Raw genomic sequence first — 18,688 nt, forward strand, 5'->3', positions numbered from 1 at the left:
GACTTCTTCTATATCTGCAAGCCACATGTGTTTATTGAGCACTTGAAATGTGACTAGTGTAACTGAGGAATGACCTTTCAATTTTATTTCTTTCTTTTTTCTCTTTTTGAGACCAAGTCTTGCTCTGTTGCCCAGGCTGGAATGCAGTGGCACCATCTTGGCTCACTGCAACCTCTGCCTCCTGAGTTCAACCTCAGCCTCCTGAGTAGCTGAGATTACAGGTGGCTGCCACCGCACCTGGCTATTTTTGTATTTTTAGTAGAGATGGGTGATACGGTTTGGCTCTGTGTCCCCACCCAAATCTTATCTTGAATTGTACTCCCATAATTCCCACATGTTGTGGGAGGGATCTGGTGGGAGATAATTGAATCATGGGGACAGTTTCCTCCATACAATTCTCATGGTACTGAATAAGTCTCATGAGATCTGATGGGTTTATCAGGGGTTTCCACTTTTGCATCTTCCTCATTCTCTTTTTGCCTGCTGTCATCCATGTAAGACAGAACTTGCTCCTCCTTGACTTCTGCCATGACTGTGAGGCTTCCCCAGTCACATGGAACTTAAGTCCAATTAAACTTCTTTCTATGTAAATCGCCTAGTCTTGGTACGTCTTTATCAGCAATGTGAAAACAGACTAATATGATGGGATTTTGCCAGGTTGACCAGGCTGATCTAGAACTCCTGATCTCAGGTGATGACTGCCTCAGCCTCCCAAAGTGCTGGAATTATAGGCATGAGCCACCACACCCAGCTTCAGTTTTATTTCATTGTAATTAATTTTATTTTAAATAACCACACGTGGCCAGTGACGTATTGGGCAGTGTAGGTATGGACCATCCTTCTGCCCAGTGCAGTTTTGGCAAAACTGTGGCAGAGCTAGATCCCTAGTTCCGCATTTACATGGATGAGAATTAGTATATTCTCTAGGAGTATATCAGTATACTCACACTGTATACCAGTATCCTCACAGTGCCTGGGCTTGAGTGCTGGCTCTTCTCTTTCCTGCCTGTGTAAACGCTCTGTGCCTCAGTTTCCTTGTTTGTAAAACAGAGATTAAAAACTGCAACCAGTTCATTGGGTTGTGGTCAGGATGAAATGAATTAGGGGTTAAAAAGTACTTTACATAGTGTCCAGAATATAGCAAAAAACCAAATGGATGTTAGTCAGGCATGTATGAATTCAGTCAACATTTGAGACTCTCTTACTGGCCAGACCCTGGGCTCAGTTAAATAATATGGATACGGAAATTAACAAGATATATTTCCTTCTCTCAAAAGCTTTTTTTAAAATCACTGCATCGCCTTTAGCATTTTTACTTCTTCCACTTCCTCTAATCCTGATGACTCTAAATGGTATGCATAGACCGGCAATATCTGTCAGTGGGGAGGCAACAGCACGAAGCATAGCACCTGTACATGGTAGGCATGCACTAAATAATTGCATTTTTTTCTCTTGAATGAAATTATATGAGTTGCAAAGCCAGAACGGACTGAACTTTTGATGTATTCTCAGTCTCCTGCACACTGGACTCTTGGGCAGGACAAGCAGGTAGTATCATGGTAGGGTTAGCTTTTCTACTTCCTCTGGTCATATTTCAGAGGCTTCCTGAGATTTGAGGGTGTAAGGGTCCTGGGGATAGTGGCTGTCCCCTCAAATCCAGCAAGGTACTCATAATTATTATTTGTCCTATCTAATCAAGTAATACATAATAAGTTTTTGTTTTTCCCCCAACATCCATTGATATTTTTTGTGAGGATGAAACCCATATTTTCCTTGAAAAACAATTTATTCCCCATCCCAGTTCGTGTTCTTCCGGGAGGTGACTGTGACTCTAAGATTGGCACGGGATTTTTGAATGGACTAATCAGAGCACTGCATGCCATTAGTCAAGGTGATCGAGCAAAAGTGGCACTTGGCCCAAATAAGTCCAATGAATTTCAAATCAAAATTTTGGGAGATCTTGAGAAGAAATAATATTTCTTTGCAAAGCACTTAAACTGAAAGAACATTGTCTGGAGTTGCCAGGTTACATGAAGAAGACCTGACCTGGAATAAGATCTGCATGAAACAAAGCATAACTGAAAGGAAAAGGGTGACTTGGGGACATGTCTTGAGCCCTGGACCAGACCGTGCCTGAAGCTCTATTGCTGTACTTTGCTTACAGGAGCCAAACATTGCTTTACTTGCTTTGGCCAGTTTAAGTTGAGATTCTGTTTTTCATAACCAAAGCAGGATGTTCCCTCTGCCATTTCCTTGGTGATACTAGGGCTGTGCCCAGCAACTCTCTAGGAAGAGTAGAGAGGCCAGATGACCTGCACTCTCCTTCTCAAAGTAGCAGCCTCTGGAGCCCTAATCACAAAAGACTAAATGGTAAAAGCTTCTCACATGCTCATGGCAGCAATTTTAAGTATGTCCTGTGTGGGACTGACCCTAAGAAGGGATTCTAAAAAGAGGCTTGCTTATGTAATTTAAATTCTTAAAATAACTACAGATTGAGTCTGAGAATTCCACAGGGGCTCATGACTGCCTAACCTGGGATGGAGAGGTCAGAGATTCTCAGTAAATGAAAAATAGGCTAAGAACAAAACCATCTCTTATCCTCAGCAGAGGTTAAGAGTGGGTCACGACTCCAAGCAGCAAATTAGTGACTGCATTTATTTAACGACTTCTCAAAAATACCTTCAGCTGCGCAGGAGGAAAGCTGACCCATTTTTAAGTATGGAATCAATAGACTAATAAAAGTAATTCTTAAAAATAGCTTTCTGTTCTTAAAATATATTTTCCATTGAGCAGCAACCAGAAGAAAATTTTTATGTGGGCCCTGCCTCATTCTTCTATGGATAAAAACAAGAGTGAGACTGAAGCTTTGGTGTAGTAGGTGCTATTCACCTGAATGCTGTGCCTGGGAGTTCCCACTCCTGAGCTAATATTCCAGTCCAGGTTTGCCAGCTGTCCTTGATGAACAGCTTCTCCTTCCTCAGGTGGGGAAAGAGAGCAAGGCTACAGAGGCTCCCAGACATCACTTTGCTTTTGGTGTTCACATTCCATTTCCATCAAACTGAAACCCAGAACCTTAGAGTAAGAAGCAGGATCAAGGGTGCTGATAAAGAGAACTTGGAGCAGAGCAGGGAATTCCTCTGGGAGGAGTAGTACTTAGGTTATTCCATAGCTGAGCAGAGAAAAGAGAGGGAGGAAACCAATTCTTCAGAAAAAGGGAAACCCTTCAGGATTGGATGTGATTTGACATGGGTGGACACTGTCATTTGCTTGGGCTTGGATATTTCCTCATTTTAAGTTCCTCAGAATGCCACTATCATTAAGATTCCTTTTTTTTTTTTTTTTTTTTTTTTTTTCCTCCATGGATTTTCTTTTCCTACTTATGTAGAGGAAAATATCTCTCTCTCTTCCAGGTTCTGTTCAGCACTTGCTGCACGAGGAATAATTTGAAGTCTACGTCCTATCTCCTCCATCATGTGTCACAGGAATGAAGATTCCCTAAGGAACATTTCTTAAACTGGGGACATAGCCAAAGGCATCAGTTTCCCCTAAGGTAAAAATGCATATTCCAGAAACCTATCTCAGACCTACTGCATCAAAATCTTAGGGAACAGAGATCAGAAATTTCCATGTTAAAGATTGTACTCAGGCATCCTTTATGCACACTAAAATTTGAAAACCATAGTCCAGTAGTTACTGCAGATAATGTCTTGAGTTGCCATGGGCAGATGGCAAAGTAGAACCTCCAGCCAACATATGCCCTGTGATCTCCAAGGGAAGGCTCCACATAAACAGGTGTGCTGTTCAAACTTGATTGAGGTGGGAAATAAGAAAGGACAGAAGTAGCTGGAATCCTATATTTTCTCTCCCACTTTTTTGTCCAAGCAATAGGTCCTGGTTCCCCTAGTTCATGGAGAGAGACTTACATTGAAAATCGTAGAGGCTCCAAGCTCCTTTCTAAACTCAACTCCCTCAGTTTCATGGAATCTTTTGTTTATGTTGTTTTATGGGCATGGGAGTTTTGGCTCTCCCTCAGGCCACCAGGGGTGGTAATGTGTTGTGAAAATTATTTTCCTATGGACCCATCATCTGCATTTTAGGTGATGGGAACAATGGTTACTTTGAAGCTATGCCTTTTGAGCTCTGAAAGTAAATAATGCCCATGGAATAATGCCTTTAATTATGACCTTTATAATGAAAGGAATTCAAATTTCAAGCTAGAAGTACTCTTCGAATCTCATTTGTTCTACAGTATGCTGAGGTGGCTAAGAGCACAGATTCAAATCAAGACCATGAATTGAGCCAAGTGCAGTGGTGTCAGTAGTCCCAGCTACTTGGAAGGTTGAGGTGGGAGGGTCCCTTGACCAGGAGTTTGAGGTCAGCCTGGGCAACATAGCAAGATGCTACCTGTAAAACAAAACAAATCAAGACTATGGGAAACTTGTTAGAGAAAACATTTGAAGCACAATATTAGTCAGGGTTCGCCAGAGGAAAATAACCAATAGGAGATTATATATTTAATTATCTATATCTATGTTTATATCCATACAAAAGAAAGACATTTATTGTCAGGAGTTGGCTCACGTGATTGTGAAGGCTGAGAAGTCCCAAGATCTGCAACTGACAACCTGCAGACCCAGTAGAGCCAAAGTTATAAGTTCTAATTGTAGGGCAGGAGAAGACCAATGTCTCAGTTTAAGCAGTCAGGCAGGTGCAGTTCCCTCTACTCAGCCCTTTTGTTCTACTCAGGTCTTCAATAGACAGGATGAGGGCCACCCACATTAGGGAGGACAGTCTGCTTTGCACATTCTATCAGTTCTAATATTAATCTCATCCAAAAACAGCCTCACAGATACACCCGGAATAATGTTTAACCAAATATCTGGGCACCCCATGGCCTAGTCAAGTTGATACATAAAATTAACCATCACAAGCTCTTAGTGTCTGCATAGATTAAGCAAATACTCCATACAGGAACATTATGTGTATCATCCTCTTTTTTATTATTCTCAATATTTTTCATTATTATGACTATAATTATTCTCCAAATAATGGCAAATCTTAAAGGTTACTTAATCTCAGAGTTTGCTAAAGCTAATGATAAAAATCTACATTAAAAGTAGAATCATAGCAAAGCAGACTGTTAAGTAGATTCACCTGCTCTGGAAAATTTCTACATGATTCGATGGTAGCTAAAGAGTGACAGTCAGGATTTGAACCCAAACCTCTCTGGTTTCAGTATCTGAACCTACCCTTTTATGTACATACTGTTCTTTGCTCCTGAGCCTCTGTTCCCAGGGTTCTCCCTGCCTAGAAAACCCCCTCTGTCCTTCGTCAGGAAATATATCACCTTAAAATATTTCTGGCACTATCATAGAGACATGTTTCAACTGGACAGAGATTCTCCCCAGATCACGTTTTTTGGTCCAATTTCCATATTTCGTACATATTTCACAGATATTGGCCATTGTCAACACCTCTTCTCTATTTCCTCATGATGTTTCACATACCAACTCCAGGTACTCCTCCTCAGTGATCAGGAAACCCCCAAGACATAGCTTTATCCTTGGACATTCCAGAGAACACTATCATTTTTCCTTTTATTGTCTGTATTCACAACTATACTGTGAGCTCCTTGGAAGCAGATAACTTGACCTGTTTCACTTTGTATTCTTGGGATCTAGCACAGAAGCTGGTACAGAATAAGGGCTCAATGTCAATAGAAAAATAATTGAACTCTAAAGTCAAGAGTTGCTTAACAAGTCCCCATATACCTGCCATAAATAAGGATTATCAGAGCCTCTGCTCGCAAAATCTAACTTAAATGACTGCGATGCTACTTCCAGTTGCTAAAAACACATCTACATTTTCAATTAGTAGAATCGAAATGCCTTTGAGGTCCTGGAATGCACTTTCAGGGTATATACACCAGAACTCTTGGCTCACTGTATGATTTCACATAGAATTCTTGTCACTTAGCATCCTCAGGCATGAAAATTGGCGCATGCTGAAAGGAATCTCTGGGGTAGGAGAAAATCCTGATTCCCCTATATGTTCCAACAGGGACAGAAGGATTGCAGCTTCATTTCCTGCCAATTTTAAAATTATGAATATTTTGGTATGATTATAAGTAAGCAAGACAAGCCTACCAGAAAATCAAATAATCACAGAACATGAAAACATAGGTAATTTTTTCCTTCTCTCTTCCTCTCAAGTTTATTTGTTTTGCCTTTGCAAAAGAAAATAAGGTCAGGTGGCAGGAAAATTACATTGAGAAATTTAAACCTACAAAATTATAGCAAAATAAAATTTGTTCTCTCTTACTCAAGCAAATCATTCAAATGCACAGCTCTCCTCTGGTCTTCTTGAAATTATGAAAAAAATTATTTGACTAATTCAGGCCTTCCTTTCTGTTAAAAAAAAAAATCACCCTGTTTCACCCTCTAAATACCTCTCCAGTTTAGGTAAACTCTTTAGTAACCACGTCTTTGAAATATTCATAGTAAAATATTGACAGTTTAAAAAGAATTTCTAATTCAGAACAATAATAGAGGTGAGAGCAGACTTTTAAGTTTCTGGAGTGAAATTTAAAAATCTTAGGTTTTATGACATATTTCTGTAGCAATCTGAAGCCCATTTTTTGTTATGTTAATGAAACATACACTACTATTTGAGGACTTACTATATTTTCCTTTTATAATAAAGAAAGCACTTTTGAAATCCAGACAGATTAGTTTAGACCAAGACTACCTTTCCCATCACCACTTTGTAAACAAATCTTCCAACATCCAGCATATGTTAGTTGAATTAATGAGAGCAATAAACAAAGAAACCAAGATTAGCATTGAACACACTCAATGGAAAACTTCATCTTACTCCAAAATTGTCTCTCTCTCTTTTTTTTTTTTGTCATTTGAATGTCATTGCTAAATATAAGATGAGAGTGCTTTCTTGTATACTTCCCTTTATGTTTCAGTCTCGTTCAGACTTTCTGACTCACCCCTATTCATGATCAAACACAAATTTCACAAAAGGTTTAATTGCATCTAGACTTTAATAAATATTCTACTGGGGATCTGCAAATAAGACTATAGGAAGGTGGAGGAATCTTTTTGTTATGCAAATACAAGCTAGTAGAAGCTCTTTCTGAAAGCTATTTAGCTGAACCCTCAAAAAGCAATGTTTGAATGGCCTTTTCTTTCTTTTTTCTTTCAGGAATGTCAACCTCATTACAAATCTGTTTATAACATCTTATTTCATGGCCATTTGGCAAATAAGTTCTTCCTAAGATGAATTTTGATGAAATATATAATGATAACTTCATATGTTTTTATAAGCTGTCTCAAATGTAGCTCTTTGTTCAGGGATAGAAGGTTAAGTTCTTGATAACAAAGTAGAATTTTTGCAGAGGCCTTTCCAACAGTACTTGACCTCTCTGCAGAAGACAAATGCTGGTCATATCTCTTCTTGTAGTTATCCTAGTCAGTGGGACACAAGTTCATGCATAATATTGATAATGGCCTGTATATCCTGAACATGCACCAGGCATTGTGTTTAGCATTTTATTTGGCTTTTTTTTTCTCTTTTCTAGTGTGCAAAGAGCTTCGATGTGCTAAGCATTTTAGATGCATTACCTTGATTCATCTTCACAAAAACCCTATGCATTATTGATATTTTATTGCCAATTTCAAGATTAAAGAACTGAGAATCAAAGAATCAACTCTCTTTTCCAAGGTCACACAGCTAATAAAGCCAGGATTTGAACTCAGGTTGGCCTGATTATAGTGGCACGATTTGTACTCTTTTTGCAATATTGACTGTTTTCGAGTCTTGGGGCAAGTGACATTTTCCTTTCTAGAGACAACTAAACTAATAAAATGGAGGTACATGGACATGTTTTATCCATGGAGCTTTGTCTACGAGAATTAAAAAACAATAAACAAAGCACAATAATAATGAGGGTAATTATGGGGACAAAGAGACCAGATAGTTGACGTTGGGACTCTAGTGATCATTGTGGAATATAAAGATGATCAAGGGGATGTCAGAAGTTTGTCTTTATCATTTAGATGACACTCAACCTGGAAAAATTTAGGGGGAAAAAACCCTTATCAGGCTACAATTTCTCTTGTATTTTTGAACTAGTTACTCCTAAGGGAAATTATTTTTAAAGTCACATACTTTGTATCATGAATTTGGGTACAGTTTGAACATTCATCAGTTTTTATCACCCAACCAGTAAAATGTCAGCAAGGAACCGAAGACAGTTACCTGCAATAACCCCAAATATGTAATTGAACCACAGGATGAAGTTACTCCATGATGAGGTTGTTTCCACTGCCAATGAAGTCACCAGAGGTTATGCATATGCATGGGCGGGAAAGAAAGTGATTACTTCATTTTATGTGATTACTGAATCTACTGTCTGAAGTCATCATCACACACATAAACTTTTCCCTTTCCACACATTTTCTGAAGTAATCAAATGGATTAAAGCTACTGCATGGTAAATGTGCTGCTTACATGCTTGGCAATACAAGTGACCCGGTGACTCAGAGCATTCTCTTTGCGTTGGGCAGTATAAATAATAATGCAAGGAAAGGAAAGATAAGGCCATATGGTTTAGAACTGACTTTTTGCAGCCTCTTCACTGAGTTGACTTTGGGTGCAGGATATTCTTTAAACATTTGTTGCCTTTCTTATGATAAGTTGATTTAAATGGAGATTGATTTTCACCAGTCCAAGGAAAGTCTGCATACTGGTCTTTATATGGCATGAAATAATGCCCTGCCAGCAAAAGGTGGAAAAGTATCTCCATGGCAGTTGATGTACCTCCTCAAACACACACCAATGGCTTCCCCTTAGAGTCCTATTCAAGTCTTCCAGCCTAACTAGTTGTCATTTTCATGCACTTAAATCTCTTCTTTATGCTGGTACCTTCCAAAAATGTAAAAGTAGTCTAGGATATCTGAATGGGTAAAGAAGAAGATATTAAATCTGTCCTGAAAGAACACATCGCCCACTCCCTCTAAAATCTGTGTTGCAACCCTGGTGTTGACCCTCATAGCTACTGCATGTTGTAAGTCCTAGGTGGCCTCCCTTTTAAGGAGCAAAAGGTTTCTCACTGACCTTAGTAAATTCAGCCCCTCTCCTTTCCAGAAAATAAGGGTCAGACTTGTTGTCTGAAACAAAAGATTGTATTCAACAGTATCACCATCTCCACTGGCATTTATGAGAAATTTACTATGTGCTACACATTGTTCTAAGCACATGCATACATTAGCTTATTATCTCCTTCAAAGATATTGTCAAGAATAGGGCCAAAATTCCAAATAAATACAACTAATGAGAAACCCATTCTTTCTTGTTTGCAGAATAATCAGAAGTCCAAGAGGCTAACCCACTTAGTGAAAAGTAGCAGCTTTGGTTATGATTTTTTTTAAGATTCAGTCTCACTCTGTCACCCAGGCTGGAGGTTCACTGCAGCCTCCACCTCCTGGGCTCAAGTGATCTTCCCGCCTTAGCCTCCCAAGTAGCTGGGACTATAGGCACACACCACCATTTCCCATAATACAGTGCAGAACACGTTACCCCAGAATATGGCACCTCAGCTTTAGAGGAAACAGCAGAAGCAGGAAGGTCAGTTTCACCTTCCCACACCCTTTTTCCCTAAAGCAAGCCATAAAACCTGGAAAGAATACTTTGAACTTCCTTTAAAGCAGGTCATAAGATCCTCCTGTGAAAGGACCCATCATATATTCATAGGAAATGGATGGCCTTATCTTTGAAAATACAGTGAAATAGAGAAGAATATGAACCAACAGGCCTTCCTAAGTCCCTCTCAGTTTACTACCATTGGATCATACTCCCTTTGTCCAGTTACACTTCTCTATGACTATCCACTCTTCATCAAAACTAAGCATAAAAATGTACAGGTTTCCCTGTTTCTTTGGGCCCTCATTTCTTTTCCTTATTTATTTATTTATTTGAGACAGAGTCTTGCTCTGTTGCCCAGGCTGGAGTGCAGTGGTGTGATCTCAGCTCACTGCAACCTCTGCCTCCCAGGTTCAAGTGATTCTCCTGCCTCAGACTCCCAAGTAGCTGGGATTACAGACATGTACCAACACGCCTCGCTAATTTTTGCATTTATGGTGGAGACAGGGTTTCGCCATGTTGGCCAGGTTGGTCTTGAACTCCTGGCCTTGGGTGATCCACCCCCCCTTGGCCTCCAAAAGTACTGGAATTACAGGCATGAGCCACTGCACCCGGCCTGGGTCCTTATTTCTGAAGGCTCCTGTGTCATGTAAAATTTGTATTAAACAAATTTGTGTGCTTTTCTCTTGTTAATCTGTCTTTTATTAGAGGAGCCTGAGCCACGAGCCTAGTAATAGGTGAGGAAAAAAGAAATATTTTCCTCCTGTACAAAAAGCAAACTCTTGATTCTCTGTCAGCCTGTTTTTCTACCCTCTTCTATCTCCTCCTCAAGAAGAGGGAATATAAATTAGATTTATTAGGTGACATGTGCCAGTTGAGGCATGTTTGCTAGTGGGTAGGACTCTGTGCATTAAGGAGGTGTGTCATCAATGTTTGTCACCCCATGTGACTGAGGTGAGTGGATTCAAGACCTTCAATCTCTCTCTTTTTGCAGGCATTGCCTTACTGAACTGTTATTTCCATTTCCTGTACCTTGTCACTGAGCAGAGGATGATAAAACATGAAGATATGAATTCTGGCTGATGAAGGTAGAGATTCTGCTTAGATATAAAGCCAAAAATACATGACTCACTTTAGAATTATCAGAGTTCTGTGTTGGGGGAGTTTTGTGCCCCGTCCCAGTTATCATAATGCCATTATGATTTTTATATGCAATTGTTCTTTGTATATCTCTCTCAAGACCCACATGGGATAAGAGACAATAAAAGAATAGGATTGGTACACTCATAAATGCCTGGTTGGAATGTATAAAACTATCATAATGTGACTCCAAGTTCTTTTAGAAGTCCCTTGATTCTCATGGTAAATCATTAGGTACAACTTCTGAGTGAAAAATAACAGCATGTCAGTATCTCCACAAATACTATTTTGGAAAAGACTAGGGCAGAAAGCTCTTATTGATGAAAGAAATGAGAAGAGTGATGGAGTTCTTATGACAGTGGGCTGGAATAGTGGACTCAAAAATGGAAGGTCAGTGTCACTCTAAAAATAAGAAGAGGAAGAGCAAGAAGTACACTCCCAAGAGCAGGGCCCAGGCCTTAATAGATGAAATTCTCTTTTGTTAGTTTGGTTTGGCACCTAGGTGACCAGGGCTGGTTTAGAGAATTTCCCCCAGTATATTTACCCTTAATGTCCCCTGACCCAGATGACAGTATCTACTCTTTGATCAGGACTCATCCTTACATTTTCTTAGTTTTCCTTTACTCATGAAGCCTCTCTCAATCTCCTTTTCTTATTTACTTTCTTCCTTCAAAAAATTGGGTAAGACCCCTCTGTTTTAGGGCAGCCTAAACAAAGGAACTCTCCATTTCAGTTATTTAAAACTGAAAACAAACTGATTATTATGAAAATACCCTGATTTCAGTTATTCCTATTTACAATCTGAAGAAAGCCTCCCGTCTAAAGCCACTGTAGTTTGTGAAAATAAATAACCATACACCAGACAATCAACTCAGAAAATTCTTTCGAGAAGGTGAAGATGTAATGTTAGCATTTATCAAGGCAAACCTAATTGGAGAGTTAGGCCACTTAGGCAAATTATCTACCCAATATTTTATGATGTGGAAACAGCTACTTGGGTACTTTTTATCCCTTTTATTTGCTGGTATGTCACTGTATTTCAGAGTCAATGCAAAATGACAAAACCCTCCATCTTGTCCATGTAAATACCAGTGTAAACTGCATTTCAATCCATACCCCATCTATTTCTCACTTCTATCAAAAGAAATTATGTACACAAGAAACAGGATTACTCTTGTGAATAGTTGGCTTTCAGAATTTGACTTAAATATTTACTGTAAAATGTGTTGTCCCACTTTTCTTTTTCATCTTCTTAAGTAATGAGAGTGGCTTTCGAAGACCAATTCTTCCAAGTAATATTATTTATCATTCCAAAACATGTTTTGTTGCATAGAGTGAAAGATATTTTAGTGTGGCTTGATTTTTATATTTTTAGCCTTACGATGATCCTTTGATTTCATCCTAACCTGCTTCATTTTACTTTAGTAAGAATCATCATGTGATATAAAGAGTAATGATGAAAAGTAGGTTTCTCAAACAAAATAGGCCATTTCTAAGTCTCTGACAATACTATCTAAAACCAGACAGGCATCAAGTAAATAAATAAGCAACTCTTCTATTTTTCAGGATCTACTTCTGAATTATTTGATTTATTATGTTCTTTTCCTTCTAATTATTCATGTCCAATTTCTTGTCATCTCATTTATGGCACATCCCTCTCCAATCACTGGGAAAAAAATGTAAAGCTAAAATCAGTTGAAAATTGCTTTTTATATATCATCTATTTTTTTTGTCATTCCAGGGGAAGTGAGTACTATTACCCCACCCCACCCCCTATTTTACAGATGAGGATACTGAATGTGAGTCATTAGTTTGTTCAGGATAGCTCTGCTATTAATTGGTAGAGACCGAACTGTTTGGGTTGAGAGGCCAAGCATGTAACTTGACCTAAGGCACAGGCACACTATAAGATCAAATCAACCCATTTTTGGAGCTTGCAAGCTAGTCTTAAAATTTAAACAAAATTAAATATTGATTAGATGAGATTGATTACATCTAGATAATATGAAGTATACTGAGATTTTTAAAAAGATTTAACTTAGCTAAACTATTTTTTAGTAACAAACCCACAAAAACATCAAAATGGGCATTAAATTCAGTTATATTTGATTGAAATGTGTTTTATGTGTGACATAAAGAAGAGGTTGGTTTTTACTGAACTATCAATTGCCAGCAAGTCAGATATTTCCCCATACTTGTGGCCTTTGACACATCAAGGCAAACACTTCATAGAAGGATAGAGATCATCTAGGTTTAGATTAGGAAATCCTGGCTTAGTGTCTCAGTCATTTCCATTTTCTGCAGACTTTGATTTTGGGGGTAGGATTACAAAATTCAGTGTTATAACTTCTACTTTCATGATATGGTCTCCAGATAGTAGATTAAAATTTATTCCATCATCTTGAGGTTATCCAAGTTTTCTACAAAGCAGAACTGGATATGTGGCAAACATGCAAGCACATAAAATAGCTTAAGGACGTAAATTCTTAGGTGTATCATAATCTATGGTGGAATTGTATTTTTAAAAATAAGAACACAAATATTTACAAGAGGTAGACAAAAGTTAAGAGCCTTTGCATGTGTTCTATGGTCATTGTTTTTCCTTGGTTATCAAAATGTACATTTAGGTAAGTCACAATTCCTACTTCAGATGCCTCAAATGTTCTGGTTGGCATATCTTATCTTCAACACTAACAAATAGTTAGAATATCTCCAAGGACACTGAGTTGACTTTCAGCTAAAGTAAGAGATGTCTTTGAAAGGGTGTATATTTTGAAAGACAGCAATGCTCACCATTTGAAAAAAAAATATGGAAGTATTTCTGGTAAAATCTATTTAAGCCTCTTTGATTGAATACTCTTGGGGGGGATTGAGAAGATTGTTAGATTTATGTAAGCAATGTTATGTTTAATACCCAAATAATAGGTTTATGTAATTTACAAAAGGTGGATATTAAGTTTCTATATTAATGACTATACCTGGAAAAAACCCACATAATCCCAAAGGGATTTGTAAAAATACCAAACAAAACTTTATTACAGCAATCGCGAAATTCCAAGTGTTTTTGTAGATGGAATTCATGGTCACTTTGCCACCAATGTCTGATGTGATAGTATTTAGTATTTAGATGCCTAAAGAGACTTCAGAAGAAATATTTAATCAATAAATGACCTGTTTCTGGCCTTCAACAGCATCTCCTCCCCAAATAATCACATACTCCTTAATTTGTGTCCTAAACATTGTCCCTTTATTTTGCCAAATGGATTATAATTTCAGCTCTTTCTTTCCTCCTCCTGTCACCTACCCATACCTGATTTCCATAACACTCTTTAACCTTACTTGATCCCTTGCCCTATTGCTATTGCAAACCACTTCTTCCACTTGCAATACCTTCTCTTTTCACCACCCATGTATATGGTTTCTTCTCTTAAGATTTTATTCTCTTCTTTGAGAATTTTGATTCCCTTCATTTCAAGTTGCTTCATTCATGCAAGCTTTTTGCAGTTTACTGACCTGGATTTGTTGATATGTTGCCTCAAAATAAGTGCTGTCAATCTTCTTCACATGTTTATGTTGTAACTCCTAAAGGAGATTATAGACTCTTTAAGAGAATGCCTTCTAAAAATTCTATCTATCCCAAGCACCTAGAACAATGTGTTACTTCATTAAAAGGTGCTGGATAAAGGTTGTTGATCAATTGTTTGGCTTACTATATTTTCTGTTCCAGAAAAACCAATACCACATGATTTGAAGATCCTTTACTTCTTTAGAAGAAAAAGTGAGGCTGCAAAACTGTCACAATCCCCACACTGCTCAATTTTTTAAAAAATTTTATATTGTTACCAAATGTGTGATCGCCACAAAAGTTGTGTCCTTGAAGTATGGTGGTGAAGTCAAATATAAGCCATCCAAGTACTTAACTCAAAAGATCAAACAGAATTGTTGGGGTTAATGTGAAACGAGTTGTTTTGAGTTCCTCTGCAGATCTCAAACAGGTCAGTTTACTCTCAAAGCTTACTGTGAAACTCATGGTAAATTATAAAATACGTAAAGACAAACGTGATTTAAACTTTAAACTCATTCTACACTATTAAAGTCACTCCCACGAGGATCCACAGATAATTAGGGAACTAGAAAATACATAAATATAGGCGATGAAGTGGAGAGGTCTCTAGATAGCCTAAGTTCTGAAGGTGGCTGGTGGTTTGTTTTCACCCATCTGCCTGCGGGTCGCAGGTTACATTCAGCACGCTGGCCAGCTCCCTCGTTTACCGGGTTTATTGGCCTAAGTGAAAGGAGCAGGGGGAAGGCAGGCACCATCTGCTGCTTTGTATTAATAGTTTACCCAAGAGGCAGGGGTGAAGAGAGTGCGACAGTCGACACATTAGATGTTGACGCCGCTGAGTTCTTAGGGTGTCTTTGTCTGATCGCGGGGTCCCCAAGCCTCCACCGAGTCAGAATGGAGAGAGGGTTAAGCAACCAGAAACCCTTCTATTTCTCTAGTAGGCTCACCTCAGCAGAAAGCATTCCCAGGTCTTAGGAACTGAAGAAGATTCATCATAGATTTTGGGGGTGGGGGGTAGGCAAGGGCGGGGGCGCTACATAAATGGTTGAGTTGCCATTTGAATCAATCCATTCAAAATTTGATTAACTGATATTTTAATTAGACTAGGCGCATGTGGAATAAGTTGCTGGAATCAGAGTTTTCACAGGTGGGACAAACACGTTGCCCAGCCCCCACGCCCCAGGTGTAAAGAAGCCTGGGGATGAGATGGACCCTTTCTTTCCCGCATAAGATCTCACGGACTTCCTCCTCCTAAGTGAGACCTCTCGATTTAGCGTCTCCAAACAGCCCGCTCTGCTGGTTTCCGGATTTCTCCCTCCCCCAAGAACTTTTTGTCCGCGGGAGGGGAAATGGGGTTGAGGCAATGAGAGCCAGATATCAAGAAAAAAATTATCCACGAAGGGGGCAGAGGAGGATGGTGGCAAGGTATTGGGGTCAGAAGTACTGAGGCTCTGAGGACGCTCCGCGCTCTCCCCGCTCCAGCCTTCTGCAGCAGCCCTTTACGCCGCGGACACGGGAGAGTTAAGCCAATAAACACGTAAGCGCCGCTCCCTCCCCAATCGGCAAGATGCCTCTTCGGCTCTTGGCTGCATCGACAGCTTGCAACACTCGGCATCTTTTCTGGAGGCGCCTCCTTCAGCGGCCGCAGATGGCATCCGGCTGCGGGCTCAGGGCTTGCAATTGATTCTCCCACTTGCCCACCTCGAGTCCACGGACGCACCTCTCCCTTCCCCTCCTCCCTTTGCGCTCCTGGGTCTGAGCCCAGCTCGCGACCGCCGGGCAGAGGATCAGTCGCGGCGGCCGAGGCTGAGCAGCAGCCCGCTCGCTCCCTGACCTGAGGAGAAGCGCCCACCCGGGAGAGCCGATCCCCGGCTGCCTCCAGCGCCCCCCACCTTTTGCACTCCAAGCCGGGGGCTCCAGAGACCCCGCTCTTCAGGCGCCACTATGCTGGACCCTTCGTCCAGCGAAGAAGAATCGGATGAGATCGTGGAGGAGGAGAGCGGCAAGGAGGTGCTCGGCTCGGCCGCGTCCGGCGCGCGCCTGTCTCCCAGCCGTACTAGCGAGGGCTCCGCCGGCAGCGCCGGGCTAGGGGGCGCCGGCGCGGGCGCCGGAGCCGGGGTAGGCGCAGGCGGCGGCGGGGGCAGCGGCGCGAGCAGCGGCGGCGGGGCCGGGGGGCTGCAACCCAGCAGCCGCGCTGGCGGCGGCCGGCCCTCCAGCCCCAGCCCGTCGGTGGTGAGCGAGAAGGAGAAGGAAGAGTTGGAGCGGCTGCAGAAAGAGGAGGAGGAGAGGAAGAAGAGGCTGCAGCTGTATGTGTTCGTGATGCGCTGCATCGCCTACCCCTTTAATGCCAAGCAGCCCACCGACATGGCTCGCCGGCAGCAGAAGGTAGGTGTGCCTGGGAGGCCCAGGGAGCAGCACCCGGACGTCGCCAGGCGGGCGGGGCGAACAATGGGAGCTGGAGGCGCAGCTGGCGAGGAGGAGCAGGAGAGGTGGAGACCGCGCCCTGGGGAGAGGGCTACGAGGCCCCTTCCCAGCGGCCGGGCTCGCCCAGACCCGGCCCAACCCAGCCTGGAGCGCTCCTGGAGCTGCCCGGGACCGGCGAGGGCCGCGGAGCGCAGCGCCGCGTGCCGGAGCCCCCCAGCCCGGGAGCGTTGGGGAGAGCGAGGCAGGCAGGTCCCGCTTTGTGGCCCGAAAGGCTCGGGGAGTGACTTGCAGCCCTCGGCGCCCAGAGAGGCCTTGCTCGCTTGCAGGGCTCCCAGCGCTCTCCAGCGGCGGGCGGCTGCGCTCAACTCCGGGCCCGCCCTCCTGGGCGTGCGGTCGGCGGGCGGGGGCAACGGCAGGTGGGGGCGCCGAGGTGGAGGGAGAAGAGCGTCTTGGAGCCGCGCTCCGCTCGCTGGGGCGGAGAGCAAGCGCAGGGACAGGCGGGAGAAAGCAAGCCCGGAAGGCGAAGCTTCCTGTGACTCTGCGAAGGGCACCCTCCTCTCCCTGCCCGGGTCAGCCGATCACCGACTAGGGTCCCCAAAGGGTCCTGGGGCGCTGCTTCCTTATGGCTGGAGTTCTTCCTCACTGACCCCAGAGCAGGGGCACTTCCTCTAGTCCTTCCGTCCGGGTCAGCCCGTCCGCCTTCCTCTCTTTGACCCTCTTCTCCTCTTCCCAAGGTGACTTCGCCGCCACCTTCTGGCTCGCCTGGGTCCTCCAAGCCCTGCCACTGCTGCCTTGATAAAGTACAGCTGCAAAAAGCCTCGCAATCAGAGGCATCAAAAGCTTTTTCTGTCTAAGGCTGGGGCAAGGCTGAGGCAGCTCTGCGCTGCCTTTGATGTGTGTTTTTTTGTTTTTTTTGTTTGTTTGTTTGTTTGTTTTTGTTTTCGTGCCTATTTCTATCAGCTGTTGTTTAGCTGGAGAAAGGCATGAGGGTTACTGCAAAATGAGGGGCAGTGGCGGGGGGTGGGGGCAGAAGAGAAGCAGTCAGGCACCCCGTTGAAGTGAGTTAGTGAAGAAAGTCAGCGTTCTATTCTCTCTTTTAAATACATTTGCAGCACTTGAGCTATCAGAAAAGCCAGTCAGAGAGGCAGTGTGAGAGGCCAGTCGTAACCCCATCAAGATTGTGAGACTGGTGTCTTAAAATAGTGAATTTTTCGGTTGCTGCCATTTAAGACCAAATAACATGTTGCTGTAGTAGCATTAGGTTTTCCATATTTCTCCACCCTTACCTTGAGTTAGCACAGATTTCTGTTTGTTTTGCTTACATGTGTACACACACCACCCAGCACTGATGATTTATTTCAGCCATCATGAGCTTGGATATCGTTTCATTAAAAGATAAAAGTCATTTCCAGGATGAGAGACAGGAGGTGGGTTACACACACGGCTCTCCATCTCTATCTGTGGCCCCTTGTTTTTTTCAGTTCGTATTTTGGACTGCAGTAGAGCAAAAGTATCCTCAGAGCAGTAAAAGTTTTTGGGATATTATTTTAAGGTTGGATGTTGAGTTCACGGGGCCTAATGTTTCACATTTCAGTTTGGAATTCCTGTTGTAATTGTGTCTTTATAGCATGGGAACTTCAACCTCCAAAATCTATCCCAGTAATAACAGCACCAGCCAAAAATATCCCATTCCTTTGACAATGAAAACTGTGACTTTAAGTGTTAGGTTGAAAGGGGTTGGGGGGGGCGGGGTGTCTAGACACATTTATCAAAGTCTCTAGAGTTCTGTCCTTTAAATAGATGCTTAAGTCCAGAGCTAGCATGGAGAAAGAAATCCCACAGAGATACAGTTCTTCTAAACAGAACCTTCAGCCACCTTAGAGATCATTATGAGGCCAGATTTTTCTG

General features: G+C 42.0%; 1 protein-coding gene across 9 annotated transcripts in view; it reads left to right on the top strand.

The window, feature by feature from the left end:
• Nucleotides 1-15,913: 15,913 nt before the first annotated feature.
• CADPS (calcium dependent secretion activator) overlaps nucleotides 15,914-18,688 on the top strand; it is a 483,558-nt gene continuing 480,783 nt past the window's right edge. For 3 of the 9 annotated variants that reach the window (XM_026447116.1, XM_026447118.1, XM_026447117.1), the window contains exons 1-2: nucleotides 16,301-16,440; nucleotides 16,546-16,741. In XM_026447116.1, coding sequence (XP_026302901.1) covers nucleotides 16,301-16,440; nucleotides 16,546-16,741 — 336 coding nt within the window. Of the gene's footprint in view, nucleotides 16,742-18,688 lie in introns of all 9 variants that reach the window. The other 6 variants (XM_023200558.2, XM_023200583.2, XM_023200569.2 and 3 more) reach the window with 3 other exon arrangements.

The sequence above is a fragment of the Piliocolobus tephrosceles genome, chromosome 2 (genome assembly GCF_002776525.5).
Source record: "Piliocolobus tephrosceles isolate RC106 chromosome 2, ASM277652v3, whole genome shotgun sequence".
NCBI classification, from domain to species: Eukaryota; Metazoa; Chordata; class Mammalia; order Primates; family Cercopithecidae; genus Piliocolobus; species Piliocolobus tephrosceles.